General features: G+C 46.9%; 1 protein-coding gene across 1 annotated transcript in view; it reads left to right on the top strand.

Moving 5' to 3' along the window:
* The first annotated feature begins 1196 nt into the window (after positions 1 to 1196).
* SLC22A18 (solute carrier family 22 member 18) overlaps positions 1197 to 13067 on the top strand; it is a 72588-nt gene continuing 60717 nt past the window's right edge. The window contains exons 1-4 of the mRNA XM_009899974.2: positions 1197 to 1298; positions 9281 to 9819; positions 11710 to 11807; positions 12918 to 13063. Coding sequence (XP_009898276.2) covers positions 9646 to 9819; positions 11710 to 11807; positions 12918 to 13063 — 418 coding nt within the window. The 5' untranslated portion in view covers positions 1197 to 1298; positions 9281 to 9645. The remainder of the gene's footprint in view (positions 1299 to 9280; positions 9820 to 11709; positions 11808 to 12917; positions 13064 to 13067) is intronic.

Below are 13067 nucleotides of genomic sequence, written 5' to 3'. Positions count from 1 at the left end.
GCACTGCTGGTTTATGCCAGCCTTGCATTTGGCCCTAGGAATGGCTTTGAATTAGGCAGCATTATCAAAGCAAAAAGCCTCAAACCCAAATATTGCAGAAGAAAACATTTAGCACGTCCTGGTCACAGCCAGCATCCAACCCTGCAAAGACCATCAGCCAGCTCTGGTTTGGGCTGGCAAATTCTTGTCCTTTAGCATGTTTGGAAGAACTAAATCCCTCTCTGTGCTCTTTCCAGGGCATAAATGCCACTCCTTTGCAGAATGGTTTGGCTCTTTTTCCTTCTCTGGTGGTAAGTCCACAGCAAGTGTTAGCACCTTTGCTCAATCACAAAGAGTCAGGAGAGCCTGGGATTGTCTTGGGGACAATATTTTTAACATTATTTTGAAATGTTTTTTTAAAATAAATACTTCTTAGGGATTTTCCATTAGGAAAACTTCTGTGTGCCGCTCATGTCCCACTCCAAACTGCTCCTGTAGCTGGGGCTGGATCCTAGCAGCATGCAAGCTTTGCTCTGCTTCTGTACAGAGGCAAATTGCATTCATAGCTCCTGGTGTAATTCCAAAATGATTCTGCAGAAAGCAATGAGCTTTTGAGAGTGTGCAGGGTCAGGGTCTTTTTGTGTGTCAGATGTCCCTGCAATGTGTTAGGAATGCATCCTCATCCTATGGAGACTAGAGTGGAAAGAAGAGAAACGAGTGGTACCATGCAGGTGCTGACCTCTTAACAGTGAAGCTTGAGATGAAGTGGAACTTACTCATGTGACAGAGTAGATTGAATACAACTCCAGCATTGACAGAGAGATAAGTGGAAAAGTTTAGAAGACACATCCCTGCAGTCAATGTTCAGCATTGGTTGAAGTGAATTACCTTAAGTTGAATATTTCCCCCAAACGTCTTTCCCCAGACTCTTGATATCCCACTCAAGACCCATTAAGAGTCTCCTCTACCACCTCAGTGCTGTGGACCCCATGAGGAAATTCTACCTCTAGCAAAAAAAAAGAAAAAGAAGTTTGATGGTCTTAATTTTGGTTTTGTTTCGTGTCTCAGGTGAATTCAATCAGAGGGCAGATGGGAAAGCCAGGAGGAAGCCTTCTGGTGGTATGAACAAAAAAACCCAGCAGGCCTGGGGCTGTCATCTTTCTTGTATTCCTAACTAAATGAATGATTGTAATCATTCTCCCCAAGGAGACCTGGCTACAGCCTGTACCTCTGATGCAGAGGATGCAGACGTGGATGGCAGAGCAAATATCCTCAAGGGCTGGTGTCTTCTGGAGCTTTGAAAACTTTGGCTTTCCTGGGTGAGTTGGATGATGAGCAGGATTGCATGCTTTGCTCCAACTTGCAACAGTACAAACTTGGGGGTTTGCTCTGACTTTACAAATCCCATTCAAGCCTTCAGCTGCAATTAGGTGTTTGCTTGGAGAGAGAAATATAAAGACCACGACTGAGGCTTTGGAAGGTGTTTAGAGCCCAGATATATCAAGGGGTGTCTAGTAACATTTGTGCATTTCAACAGTTCTGAGCAGCTGATAAATCACCTCTTTGTCTTACCTCTTCCATCAACAGGTAGTGAATGCCCAAAAGGTAAGATCATTCCCCACCCATGGAGGGGAGGTAAGGGGTGGGCATCTGGGCACAGGGGCAACCAGCCCCTTTTCTCTACACCCCACACTGGCTCCATGCAGGTCTTGAGTCCATGTGGAAAAAGCAACCAGCCAAGTGGAGCAAAGCTAGGAGGGTCAGGTATCCCCTGGTCCTGGGCAGGTAAGAATTTGCCTGGGGCTGTAGCACAGACATGCTCTGTGCAGGGATGGCATGTCTGGGATGTGCAGGGTTTTACAGCCCCCTGCTTTGCCCTTCTCTATCTGCTTTATGCCGAGGCAGATGCTAGCAGAGCCACTGGATTCACATCCGTGTTTAGTTTGTGCTGCATATGGCTCCCTCAGACGGCTCACCGACAGAGAGACTCTTGTTATATTGTGTTGCTGGTGGTCTCCTGAATGCTGGAGAGTTATAAATCAGGCAATTGTTTGATTCTGACACAGGAAAATGTTTTGGTAAATGCAGGAGGTTCGAGACTAGCTGCAAACGTCTGGGGCTCCCATTGTGCACAGAATGTAATGTGTGCAGAGGAAATCTGCAGCATTCCTACAGCAAACCACAACAAGAAGCTCCATACAGCCCCAATCAGTTGCAATTCTCATATAAATTATAATGGCTTAAATGTTATTTAAATGATAAACAGCTTTTGCATTCCAGACATTGCTGCCATTCCAGAAGGTGGCTGTAGAGTACTGGCTGAAGGAAATATTGCACATTGCAGGCTTTATTTGTGTGTGTGTCTATCCGGCCTTGTCACATCTAGCTTACTCCCTGGTTATAAACCTTGGACTTCCAATACAGTGTGTATCTTGGAGCCCAGAGCTTCATCCATTATCCAGCAGCAAGTTGTCTGAAGGTTGGTCACACCAGCATGCCAGTAGACTGAAGATACAACCACAGAGCCAGCAGAAGCATTTGTGGCTTCTGGGCCATCACCATCACTTATTGGTGGATGCAGGTCTGCCTGGACCCTGCTTAGCCTCTGATGGTATAACTGCTCCTTTAATCACTTTCCTACCTAGATGGCCATGTCATGCTTGCTTAAAACAAGTGTGGTTTGAGCATGGAGATCATCCCTTCCCCAGAAGAAAGCCCACCCAGCAGACCTGAGCTTCCACTAAGGGAACAGCATTTTTATCTTGCTGATTCTTTGATGTCCTAGCATAGCAGACCACTCAAGGCTGGTGGCCTTTGCTGTCTTTTGATGTCTTCACTTGAAGAAGATGGGCAGCTGCTCAGCAGCCCTTCTCTGCCACACAGCAGCAGCTCACTGAAATCTGAAGGGTTTCTATTTGTTCAGGAGAGATTTTGGAGTAGATTTTTGAGAGCTTCTGGGACACAGCCATGGCAGCACCTGAGACGTGACTCTAGGGGTGAGTTCTTTGGCTGAGGTGAATCATCCTAAGCAAGGTACCACTCGGTGTGAGTGGGCAAAAGAGGCTTCTGCTCCAGCGAGGTCCTGCTGGAGCCAGCAAGACTGGAAGAGTACAAAGAGCTGAGCTTTTTCTTCCTATTTGGTCATGTTATTCTTGGTGTAGCTCTCCTGAATTCAGGCCACAGGATTTTTCCAAAACTCTTTTACAATTGACACAGTCTCTGCCCCAGCTGCATATTTTGTTGTCAAATTCCAGCGTTTGCAAATGTTCTCTTTTGGTTTAATTTTTCCAGAGTACTAGAGAGGAGAAATTGCCCTGTGGTTAAACAACAGGACTGGCATCCAAAGGATGATCAAGTCTGACTCCAGCCTCTTCCACAGACTTCCTTTGTGATTTCAGGGAAGTCGTTCAACTCCTCTGGCTGTTAGGGCCCTATCTACAAGGCAAGGAGGCTCGAAGTCTTTTCCCTTGTCTGAGTCGCAGCTCCTTTTTATTGTTTACAGGGCACCAAATGGAGCCTTGATAATAGCTGGGGCTTTGAGGCTTTACCATAAAAAAAACAACCACCACCCTTAATAACAACCAGCCATATTACAGATAAATGTGATTTGCAGTTTAATATGCTAAGCAACAAAGGCTTCACCAGGAGAAGGAACAATAGCCCGTTGCATTTCACACACACACAAAAAAAGGATAATAATTTGCCAGGCAGAGTAAGCACACCAGCATTTTTAGAAAAACAAATTACAAATAATTGCCTTTTCTCTCTTTTTTTTTGCAATTTAATACACACATAGAAAGAGCCAAAAAGGGTTCAGCAGCCACCGGGAATCCGATTTCATTGCCGATTTGGACTGTCTCCGTAGTCTTTATGAAAATCCCTGAAGACTCTGCTATTTTGTAAACTAAACATGGCTGGGTTGTTTTTCTTTTTGCTGGCCATGTGGAGTCTTTTTTCCATTCATTAGTGAGCTGCCTTCCCTCCTCCCCCTCCCCCCTCCCCCCCTTTTTTTTTTTCTTGTGAACACAATTAGACAAAGGAATAAATCAGTCAACAAACATGGGACGTAATTTTGGAACTAGCAGGCTGTCTATGCTCTTATTTGCTTAACTGTATAAATCTTTCACCAGGCTACAAATGAGACCAGTTCCCTCGGTGATGGGCTTGGGAGAAGAGGGGGATTGGGTCTGATCCTGTGGATTTGACAGCTCCCACCAACCATGGCTGGTGTGGAGCAGTTTCCCTCATGACCGCAATTCAGCGTTCCCACTGCTGGGGAATCGCTGCGAGATAGCTCCTCCATTTCCTCTCTCATGTTCCAGAGCTTAAGAAACATCACCAGGATGATAGTTCCCAGAGGGCTGTGTCTCCATAAAGGGTTTTATGTCTCTCCTTGTCCAAATAGCTCACTAGCTTTGATGCAGTGGCGTCCTGCAAGAAGGGGAAGGGTAATCTTGGGGCAGGGAGATGAGGTGTGCTCACAACTATTCATCCTGCACCTTGCATGCCTCTTGGCACCTCCCAGCACACAGCTCATAGAAACACAGTTTCCCTTTGCATGGAGAGCTGGAAACTTTGCTGGACCCAAGACAAGGTGAGGAACATTTACCATTTGAGGAAAGGCTAGGAGAACTGAGGATGTTTAGCTGGAGGAAGAGCAGACTGAGGGGAGAATCTCATTAATGCTGATTAATATCTAAAGGGCAAGTGTCAGAAGGATGGAGCCAGACTCTTCTCAGTGGTGTCCAGTGACAAGACAAGGGGCAATGGACACAACCTGGAACACAGGAGGTTCCACATAAACATCAGGTAAAAATTCTTCACTTTGAGTGTTCCAGAGCAATGGACCAGGCTGCCTAGAGAGGTGGTGGCGTCTCCATCTCTGGAGAGATTCCAAACCCTCCTGGCCATGTTCCTGGGTGACTTACTCTGGGTGATCCTGCTCTATTGCAGGATTGGGTGATCTCTGTAGGTCCCTTCCAACTCCTACCATTCTGTGATTCTCTCAGCCTCTCCCCAGCATTCCCAGCTAGCTCTCATGCTTGCCATGGTCATGAGTGCATACCCACAAGGGCAAAGATCTGTGACTTATCTGCACTGGAGCAGGATTTGGTTGATCCCTCTGGATTTTTGGATAGCTAGAGACCTGCCAGCTTGCCTTCATAAAAGGTTTGAGGTCTGAGAGATGCCCTTCATTGCTGGACAACACTTTCCTCTTCAAAGATCTTTCAAGGATGTAAAGCTTCTTTTGACCCTCTGCAGACAGGTGAATCCCACCCAGGGTACCTTATTAAGCATCCTCTGGGTGAAAAATACAGATGAGTAAAGGATTTGGGCTTTATCTCCCTGTAATTTATCCTTTTTCAACCAACATTTTCTATTGCTGGTATTGCTTACCACACATGTACTGTCTTTGCTTCCTATTTCCAGTGATTTAAGGAACTATTTCTGCCCAGGTAACACAAACAGTAAGTCTTTATAATTATTTAACTTAAAAATAATAATATATATTCTCAAGTTTCCCTACTCTGTTTTTCCAGAGATCACCAGATAAATAGGTCTCAGGAAAGACAGATCAGGGAAGGCAACTATAAATACTCCAGAAATGTTGAGAATAATTGTCAAGGGTGTCAAGGCTCAATGTGGTTTTATCACAAGACATTCATCTCCTTGCTTGCTCTCACTGTAGTCTCCCTGGAACTTCCATCCATTTAAAGTTTATTGATCCTACCCAAGAAAATCCATTCCCTATTCATAACCTACTCTTCCCCAGCTTTTAAATCAATCTTTATTTTTATTGACCCAGTGCTATCCCTGCTGTAGTCTATAAGTGAGCCTGGAGGAGCCTTCAGATACCAGCCCAAAGCCAACCTGTGCCATCTGTCACCACTGGTACAGATGAAGTGGACTGCAGTCCAGCTGAATGGCTGCAAATGGGATGCTCAGCAGGGTGTAGCTGGAAATGGAATTAATCTCCACCATGCTTAGACTCCTACAGACATTTTCAGACAGGCTTCTTGTTCAGAGGAGGAGGAGAAGGATTTGCCCTGCACTGGTCACACTGCCTGGTTTTCCAGTGGTGCTCGTGCTGCCATGTTTGGGTTCTAGACTCATGGCATGGGATTTTGAAAGTCAGGTGCTGAAAGTCAGGAAAATCCAAGTTCCTGTGCAGAAGTCGTTGTGGGAGGACACCAAGATGATTTGGGGCTGCCAATGTCTTGGCCAAGTTTGGAGAATGCAGCCCACCCCTGCATCCTCGAGGCCAGGGCAGCATGGACATGGCTTGGCTGATGACTTGTAAAGGTGGCTTAAAACTGCCACCTTCTTCCCTTTCTCCTGTCCATGCCAGCTGCAGGGATAGTGAGATAAATGATCCTGCCCAAGGAGACTCTTGCTAGAAGAAGAGCACTAAGTTGGACCCTTGGGCACATTTTTGCAGCCTGATTTGAGATGCTAAGGAGCAGACTTGGGCGCTGAGCCATCAAGAGGCATCCAGTGATGTACAGGAACAGGATCTGGTGATCATAGCTCATTCTCTATGGTCACCTCCACAGCAGGCACCAAGTTTAGGTCTCTGCTTCTGAGAACTGTCCTTCACCCCAGAGGCTGCAGATTAAACTTCATTGTTATTTTATTCCATTTCCCTTGTCAGTGCCAGTAAAAAGAAGCTAAATCTGAATGAGAGCATGTGGCTGGTTAGCTGTCAGCACTGCATGCCCTGGGCAGGCTGAGGCTTGTATCTGCTGGGGAATGGCTGCATCTGCAAGTCATTGCTTCCCTTGGTCGCCTCTCTGGGATCTGTTTTCGGTTGCTGCTGAGACAAACTCACCAGTCAAAATACTGACTGCTTTTCAAGTCCAAGTCAGCAACGCTTCCCGTAAGCAGTGTTTTCCATGGCATTCACACGAGTTGCTCTCTTGGTTGTCTCAAAAACCTCCAAAACCAGAGCTCTGACATTAATTTTACTCTTCTATTCACTGCTGGTAATTTGTATGCTGTGCCTGTCCGGTGCAAACCAGGCAGCGCCGGTGTCGGTGCTGGGCTGCAGGACGTGTTGCACTGAGATGAACCAAAGGTTGAGCACTGCTGCTAAACTGGGATACACTCTGGGGTATCTTGGGTAACAAAAAGGACTTCTAGGGTGCTGTGAGCTGGGTCTGTTTGAGTGCTGGTGTTGCTGCAGGAAAGTCATTCCTTAAAGGTGCTTTTTTGACTCATGCTCTGGCTGAGTTTGTGAGAGGCTGTTTCTGTGCAGCCTCCAGGGATACTGTACCCACCCCAGTGAAACATTAAACCTTTAGGCTTTTGCCTCCTTTGCCAGGAGGTAGAGCCTGGCAGCCTTCACCAAATCCTCAGGCTCCATGGTGATGTGTTGAATCAAAAGACATGCCCAGAGATCTTGCAGCTCTCTCTCCTTGGACTTGGCTGGAAACCTGTGAGCCCTGGCAACCACTCCAGATCCAAGCCAGCAAATGTCTCTGTGTGTCCCTGTGCTGATGTGTCTGTGTCAGGAATAAAGCAAGCCATGTAGTGGGCCGTTTGAGGAGGAGCATGATCAGGACAGCCAGGGAAGCTGTTATTCCCCTTTACTTGGTGCTGGTGAAGCTGACTCAGTGTCAGAAGCTTCCCAGTTCAAGAGGGTTGTGGGCAAACTGGATTTGACACTGGGGAGGTCTGTGAAGAAGGTCAGCAATCTAGAGTACATCAGCTTTGAAAGAGATGGAGAGAACTAGGCTTGTTCAACTTGGAAAACAGGAGGCTGGGGTGGTCTAATGGGAGGGCAGATCCAGAGAGGACACAGCAAGCCTCTCCTTGGTCATGGCAGCTGATACCAGGAGGGACAGATTGAGATATTCAGATATTACAAAATCTTCTTTCCCAGATATTCAAGGAGGGGACAAGTCTCTTTTCCTGAAGATTTTCAAAGCTGGTCTAGAAAAAGCCACAGCTGAGTTGTAGTGTACAAGTGGGAGGCTGGATGAGATCTTCTGGGATCTCTCCCTACCAAAAGTCCTGGAAGTCTACAAAATCAGGGCATTGAGAGCTCTGCTTTCTTTTTTCCCCCCCGCTTCCCTTTAAAATAAAGATAATTCTCAGCCAGACTTGTAGGTTTCAACAAGCAAGAAAGCAAACAAAAACACCCCCAAGCAAGCAGACAAACAAACAAAACCCCAAGTAAACAAATAAGCAAACAAAGGAGTCTTGTTCATTTAATTTTTTGCAGTTGGCTTCATGGTTTGTGTGGATTTAATTCTTTGCCCTTCCCCCCCCCCCCCCCCTTTTTTCCCCCCTCAAATGTATTTGGCATTATCTGGTGATTTTGGTAATTTGTAGCCTGATCAGAGTCTCACATGTGACCAGCTTGGGATTAAAAGTAGCTCAGCTAGAGGTGGTGATAAGAGCAACTCTAACTACTTGCTGGACTTACACTTCTTCCAGGGTCTGTAACTTTACCTTAGTGCCAGCTGCATGAGGTTCAACAAGTCAAAGTACAAGGTCTTGCATCTAGGCTGGGCCAGCCTTGGGCACAAATCCAGGCTGGGTGCAGGGTGGGGTGGGAATAGCCCTGAGGAAAAAGACTTGGGGGTGTTGGTTGATGAGAAGCTCACCGTGAGCTGTCCTGGGCTACATCAAGACATGTGTGGCCAGCAGAGCTGCCCCTTTACTCCGCTCTTGTGAGACCCCACTTCAACTACTGCATCCATGGAGTTCTGGTGTCCCCATCATAAGAACGACACAGAACTGTTGGAGTGAGTCCAGAGGAGGGCCACAAAGATGACCCAAGGGCTGGAGCACCTCTGTTGTGGGGACACACTGAGGGACCTGAGTTTGTTCGGCCTGGAGAAGACTCCAAGGGGACCTTATAGCTGCTTTCCAATAACTGAAGGGAGCCTACAGAAAAGCTGGAGAGGGACTTTTTGTAAGGGTGTCCAGCAATAGGATAAGGGGGAATGGTTTTAAGCTGAGGGAGAGTAGGGCTAAACTGGATCTTAGGAAGTTCTTCAGTATGAAGGGGGTGAGACTCTGGAATGGTTTGCCCAGAGTGGTTATGGGTGGCCCCTCCCTGAAGGTGTTTAAGGTCAGATGTGATGAGGCCTTGGGCAACCAAGTCTAGGTGTCCCTGCCAATGGCAGGGGGGTTGTAGGAGATGATCTCTGAGGTGTCTTCCAACCTAAGCCATTCTATGAAGAAGCATGAAGACTTGGAAATAGCTGCTCAAGTTTCACTTGTAACCTCCAAAAAAGAAAATCAAAGTACCTTTCATGAAGAAACTAAACAGTAGTCTCTTCTGGGCCAGCAGAATGAAAGCAGTGAAATAGTTAAAGACTTGAAGAGGTTGTCACGTGCTCTTGTTTGGGGCAATGTCCACTTACACCCCACTGGGACTCTCAGTCTGGACTTCGTTGTGATGGTGCCTGAAGCAGTGAGCCCACCTGAGACAAGGCTGAAGAATGATATCTGTGGCTTGATGTGTGGTTACCTTTGATCTTGCCTGGCAAGCAAGCAAAGAGGAGACAAAGAAAGAAAAACAAACAAGGAAAAACTAAATCCCTGGCACACTGACTCAGCAGCTTTCACACTGTAAGCTTTGGACTGTACACACAGCTTCTGCACCTTACCTTCGTGTCATCTTTCAGCCTGTCAGTAAGTCCTTCCACTAGCACTATGAGCACAAAAGCCAACTCTGCAGGTATGGAAGGAGCCTCAGGAATGAAGAGCAAGACCCTGGAGGAGAGCAACCACTTAGGAGAGGTCCAGAGGAAACAAGTGATCCTGGTTACCTACCTGATTACAACCCTAGACCTGACCTTTGTCTTCATGCAGCTGGGAATCATGCCTGTGAGTATGGATTGTCTTGCTTCACAGCACATCTTGCCTTCAACCCCAGGCTATGTAGTTTTCCAGCAAAGTCAGAAGAGAGTTTCTAGCAGGAGAGTGGAAAATGAATTCCTACCTAGCAAGCAAGCTGTGACTGTGCTCAGGGTGTGCCCAGGTAGTAAAAGCTGATTTATTATTTGCACTGCAGTAGCACCTAGAGCCCTTTCCTGGCCTGATAGGCCTGGGTGAAGCTGCTGTAGTTTGTATCTTCCTGCATGCCATGGGAGAATGACCTAACAAGCAGGCAGCAGAAATCAGAGGTTTCAGATCAGAGGTGGGTTTTTCTGATGGCATTGGAAACCAGCTAAGAGTGGGAATCATTGCTTCTCACTTACTGGACTCTACTGTCTGGTTTCATAGACCCATTTAGGTTGGGAAAGGACCCTTAAGATCATCAAGTCCAATCATAAACCTAACATTGCCAAGACTACCACCAAACCATGTCCCTAAGTGCCACATCTACACATCTTTTAAACACCTCCAAGGATGGTCACTCCACCACTTCCCTGGACAGCCTGTTCCAGGGCTTGACAATCCTTCAGGCAAGAGTGGAAAAGTCTCCCCTCAGCCTCCTCTTCTTCAGATTGAACAACCCCAGTTCCCCGAGCTGCTCCTCACAGAACTTGTGCTCTAGACCGCTCAGTATCTGTATTGCTCTTCTTTGGACAAGTTCCAGCACCTCAATGTCCTTCTTGTAGTGTGGAGCCCAAAACTGAACACAGTACTCAAGGTGCAGCCTCACCAGTGCCAACTACAGGAGGATAATCCCTGTCCTGGTCCTGCTGGTCACACTTGCTGATCCAGGACAGGATGCTGCTGGCTTCTTGGCAACCTGGGCACATGCTGGCTCATATTGAGCAACATCCTCAGGTCCTTCTCTGATGGGCAGCTTTCCTGCTCTTGTGAGCTCCTGGATCTATGATATGCCTGTCAAACCCTGTCTCATATGAGCCCACACCTCCTGGGAGGTCTTTCCACTGGTTTTGTGCCTCTAGAAACAAACTGCTCCCTCCTTCTGAGACTAGAACAGCCTGTGGTGCCCTGAGGCTGAGAGAGAGAGAGTTTATTTGTAGGAGATCAAAGTACTCAATCACTAATCAATTACAAGGGGTTTGGGGTCCTGGGTGCAGAGCATGTAGAAGGCAGTGGGAAGGACTGGGGCACCTCTATACCTTCTGGGAGCTGAACTGGGCTGAGAGTTTTGAACAGCCCTAAGTAGATGACACAAAACAAACTCCTGAATCAGAAACAGCTGTCCCTTGAGTGTACACTTTTTAAGCAACCAACCCCAAAGGACTGTGGCTCTACAGAGTGTGTGTATTGGGGGGTGGGGGGGTGGGTTGGAAGCTCAGGTTGTGAGTGTACCATCCAGATGCTAAGTAAAGGCAAAGTTTAGACCACATCGTGCTTGTACTGGCTCCAGCTGGCTTGATTAAACAACGGCTCCAAGACCTTGCCACAGTTGTCTCCCGGGTGGTGCCTGGGCCGCTCTAGATGCAGCACCTGGAGGCAGTAAAGCTCATTTAAATCTAGCTCATCCCCCTTATCAGAGGCTAAACATGTTCAGCTGTGTTGGATTGCAAAGATAAAGAGCGCAAAACTGATGGCCCTGATCACATTACCCTGCAGATGGTGTGGGATGGAGGCTTTTGGTCTTTGCTAAGCAAAATATGTCTGACCCAGGGAAGATTTTTGCCTGTGGTTATGAGGGGCTGAAGGAAGGGCTTCTTTGGAGCTGTAGTCCTCTCTTCACAGGCAGGCATTAAGCTCTTTATTCAGAAGTATACCATACTTCATTTCCCTGACCTGTTGGGATTTTGTTTTGTCTTGTTTTTCTTCTTCTGTTTTTAGTACTTGGCAAAGAGCCTGGGTTTGGACTCACTGGGGTTTGGCTACCTCCAGACAACCTTTGGTGTCCTCCAGCTTGTGGGAGGTCCCATTTTTGGAAGGTAAGTGAGAACAATTCTCATGACCCCTTTTGATAGCTGAGAAAGGCCAGGCATTTCTATGCTTTAATAAGAAAGGCAAAAAGGCATTTAGTTCTGGTTCATGGTCCTGTTGAAATGGTGGAAGATTTCATAAATGGTCAAGGGGAAAATAAATGCTATCATTAGCAATAGCAAAACATAGGAGCAGCCTTTATATTGCCTTAGCTATGCTTTAATGACACACATTCAGGCATAACAATATAGTGGGAACAGACTTAAACTACCAGAGCCCCCCGAGCCTGGGTCCTAATGGCTTAATCCTGCAAAAGTTTTATAGCCATGTGTAACCTTAGAAATGTCTTGTGACTGGGGAACCTGAAAAATGAAAAAAGGATGGTATTTGTTGATGTGAAGTAGAGCTGTCAATGGAAATAGCTGAGGGCTGTGTTATTTCTACAGCTGACTCTCACTGTAGCCATCTCAGTGTGGAATACAAAGCTAGATTTGCATGGATCTTTGGGAACTGAGGCACCTAAGCTCATCTATCAAAATAAGAGTGGCAAAGACTCAGGTTTTCTGCCTTTCTACCATGGGGGAGGCTCATTCCTGTTCCTAATGAAATGTAAATAACCCCCAAAAAACTTGATGGTGGGGGAATGCATGCCCTAAAAGTGTGTGTGTGGGGGGAAACAGTAACAGGAGACTAAAGTGAGGCTGAAAGAACCCAGCTTTTCTTCTCAGTCCTGCTACTGATCACCAAAGTAATCAGTGGAGGAGGTGCTGTTGATGTAGGCTGTGAGCATGACAGGATCCTCTGGTGCGTGGTGTGTAGCACTTCAAGGATCTCCAAAGGCCCTTGGACACTACCATAATATGCACTTTAAAATTAGTCCCAATAACACTCAATCCTCCAGCACAGCTGTTGTCAGAAAACACATCCCTAAGAACGGGGCTGATGCAGAGGGCCCGATCTGGATGCTTCTCTGAGCACTTCTGAGAATCTGACCAGTCCTTCTCATGGTGGCTCAATGAGAGGAAGATGGCCCTGCAGCTCCATCCATCTAGCTGTGTCACACTTGTAAGGACCTGAACAGTCCCACTTCTGACAGCCTTGTACCATTTCTGTACCAGGTTTGCAGATCAGTTTGGTACCCGAGCAGCCTTAATTCTTTCCTGCGCATCTGGAACTGTCTTCTTCCTGCTCACATCCATTTCCACCAGCATCCCCCTCCTCTTCCTCTCCAAGGTGCCAGGACTGTTCATGCATGGGCTACCAGGTAA

The sequence above is a fragment of the Dryobates pubescens genome, chromosome 22, assembly GCF_014839835.1.
Source record: "Dryobates pubescens isolate bDryPub1 chromosome 22, bDryPub1.pri, whole genome shotgun sequence".
NCBI lineage: Eukaryota > Metazoa > Chordata > Aves > Piciformes > Picidae > Dryobates > Dryobates pubescens.
Note: the sequence above shows the minus strand (reverse complement) of the source record. Positions and strands in the feature narration are given on the sequence as shown.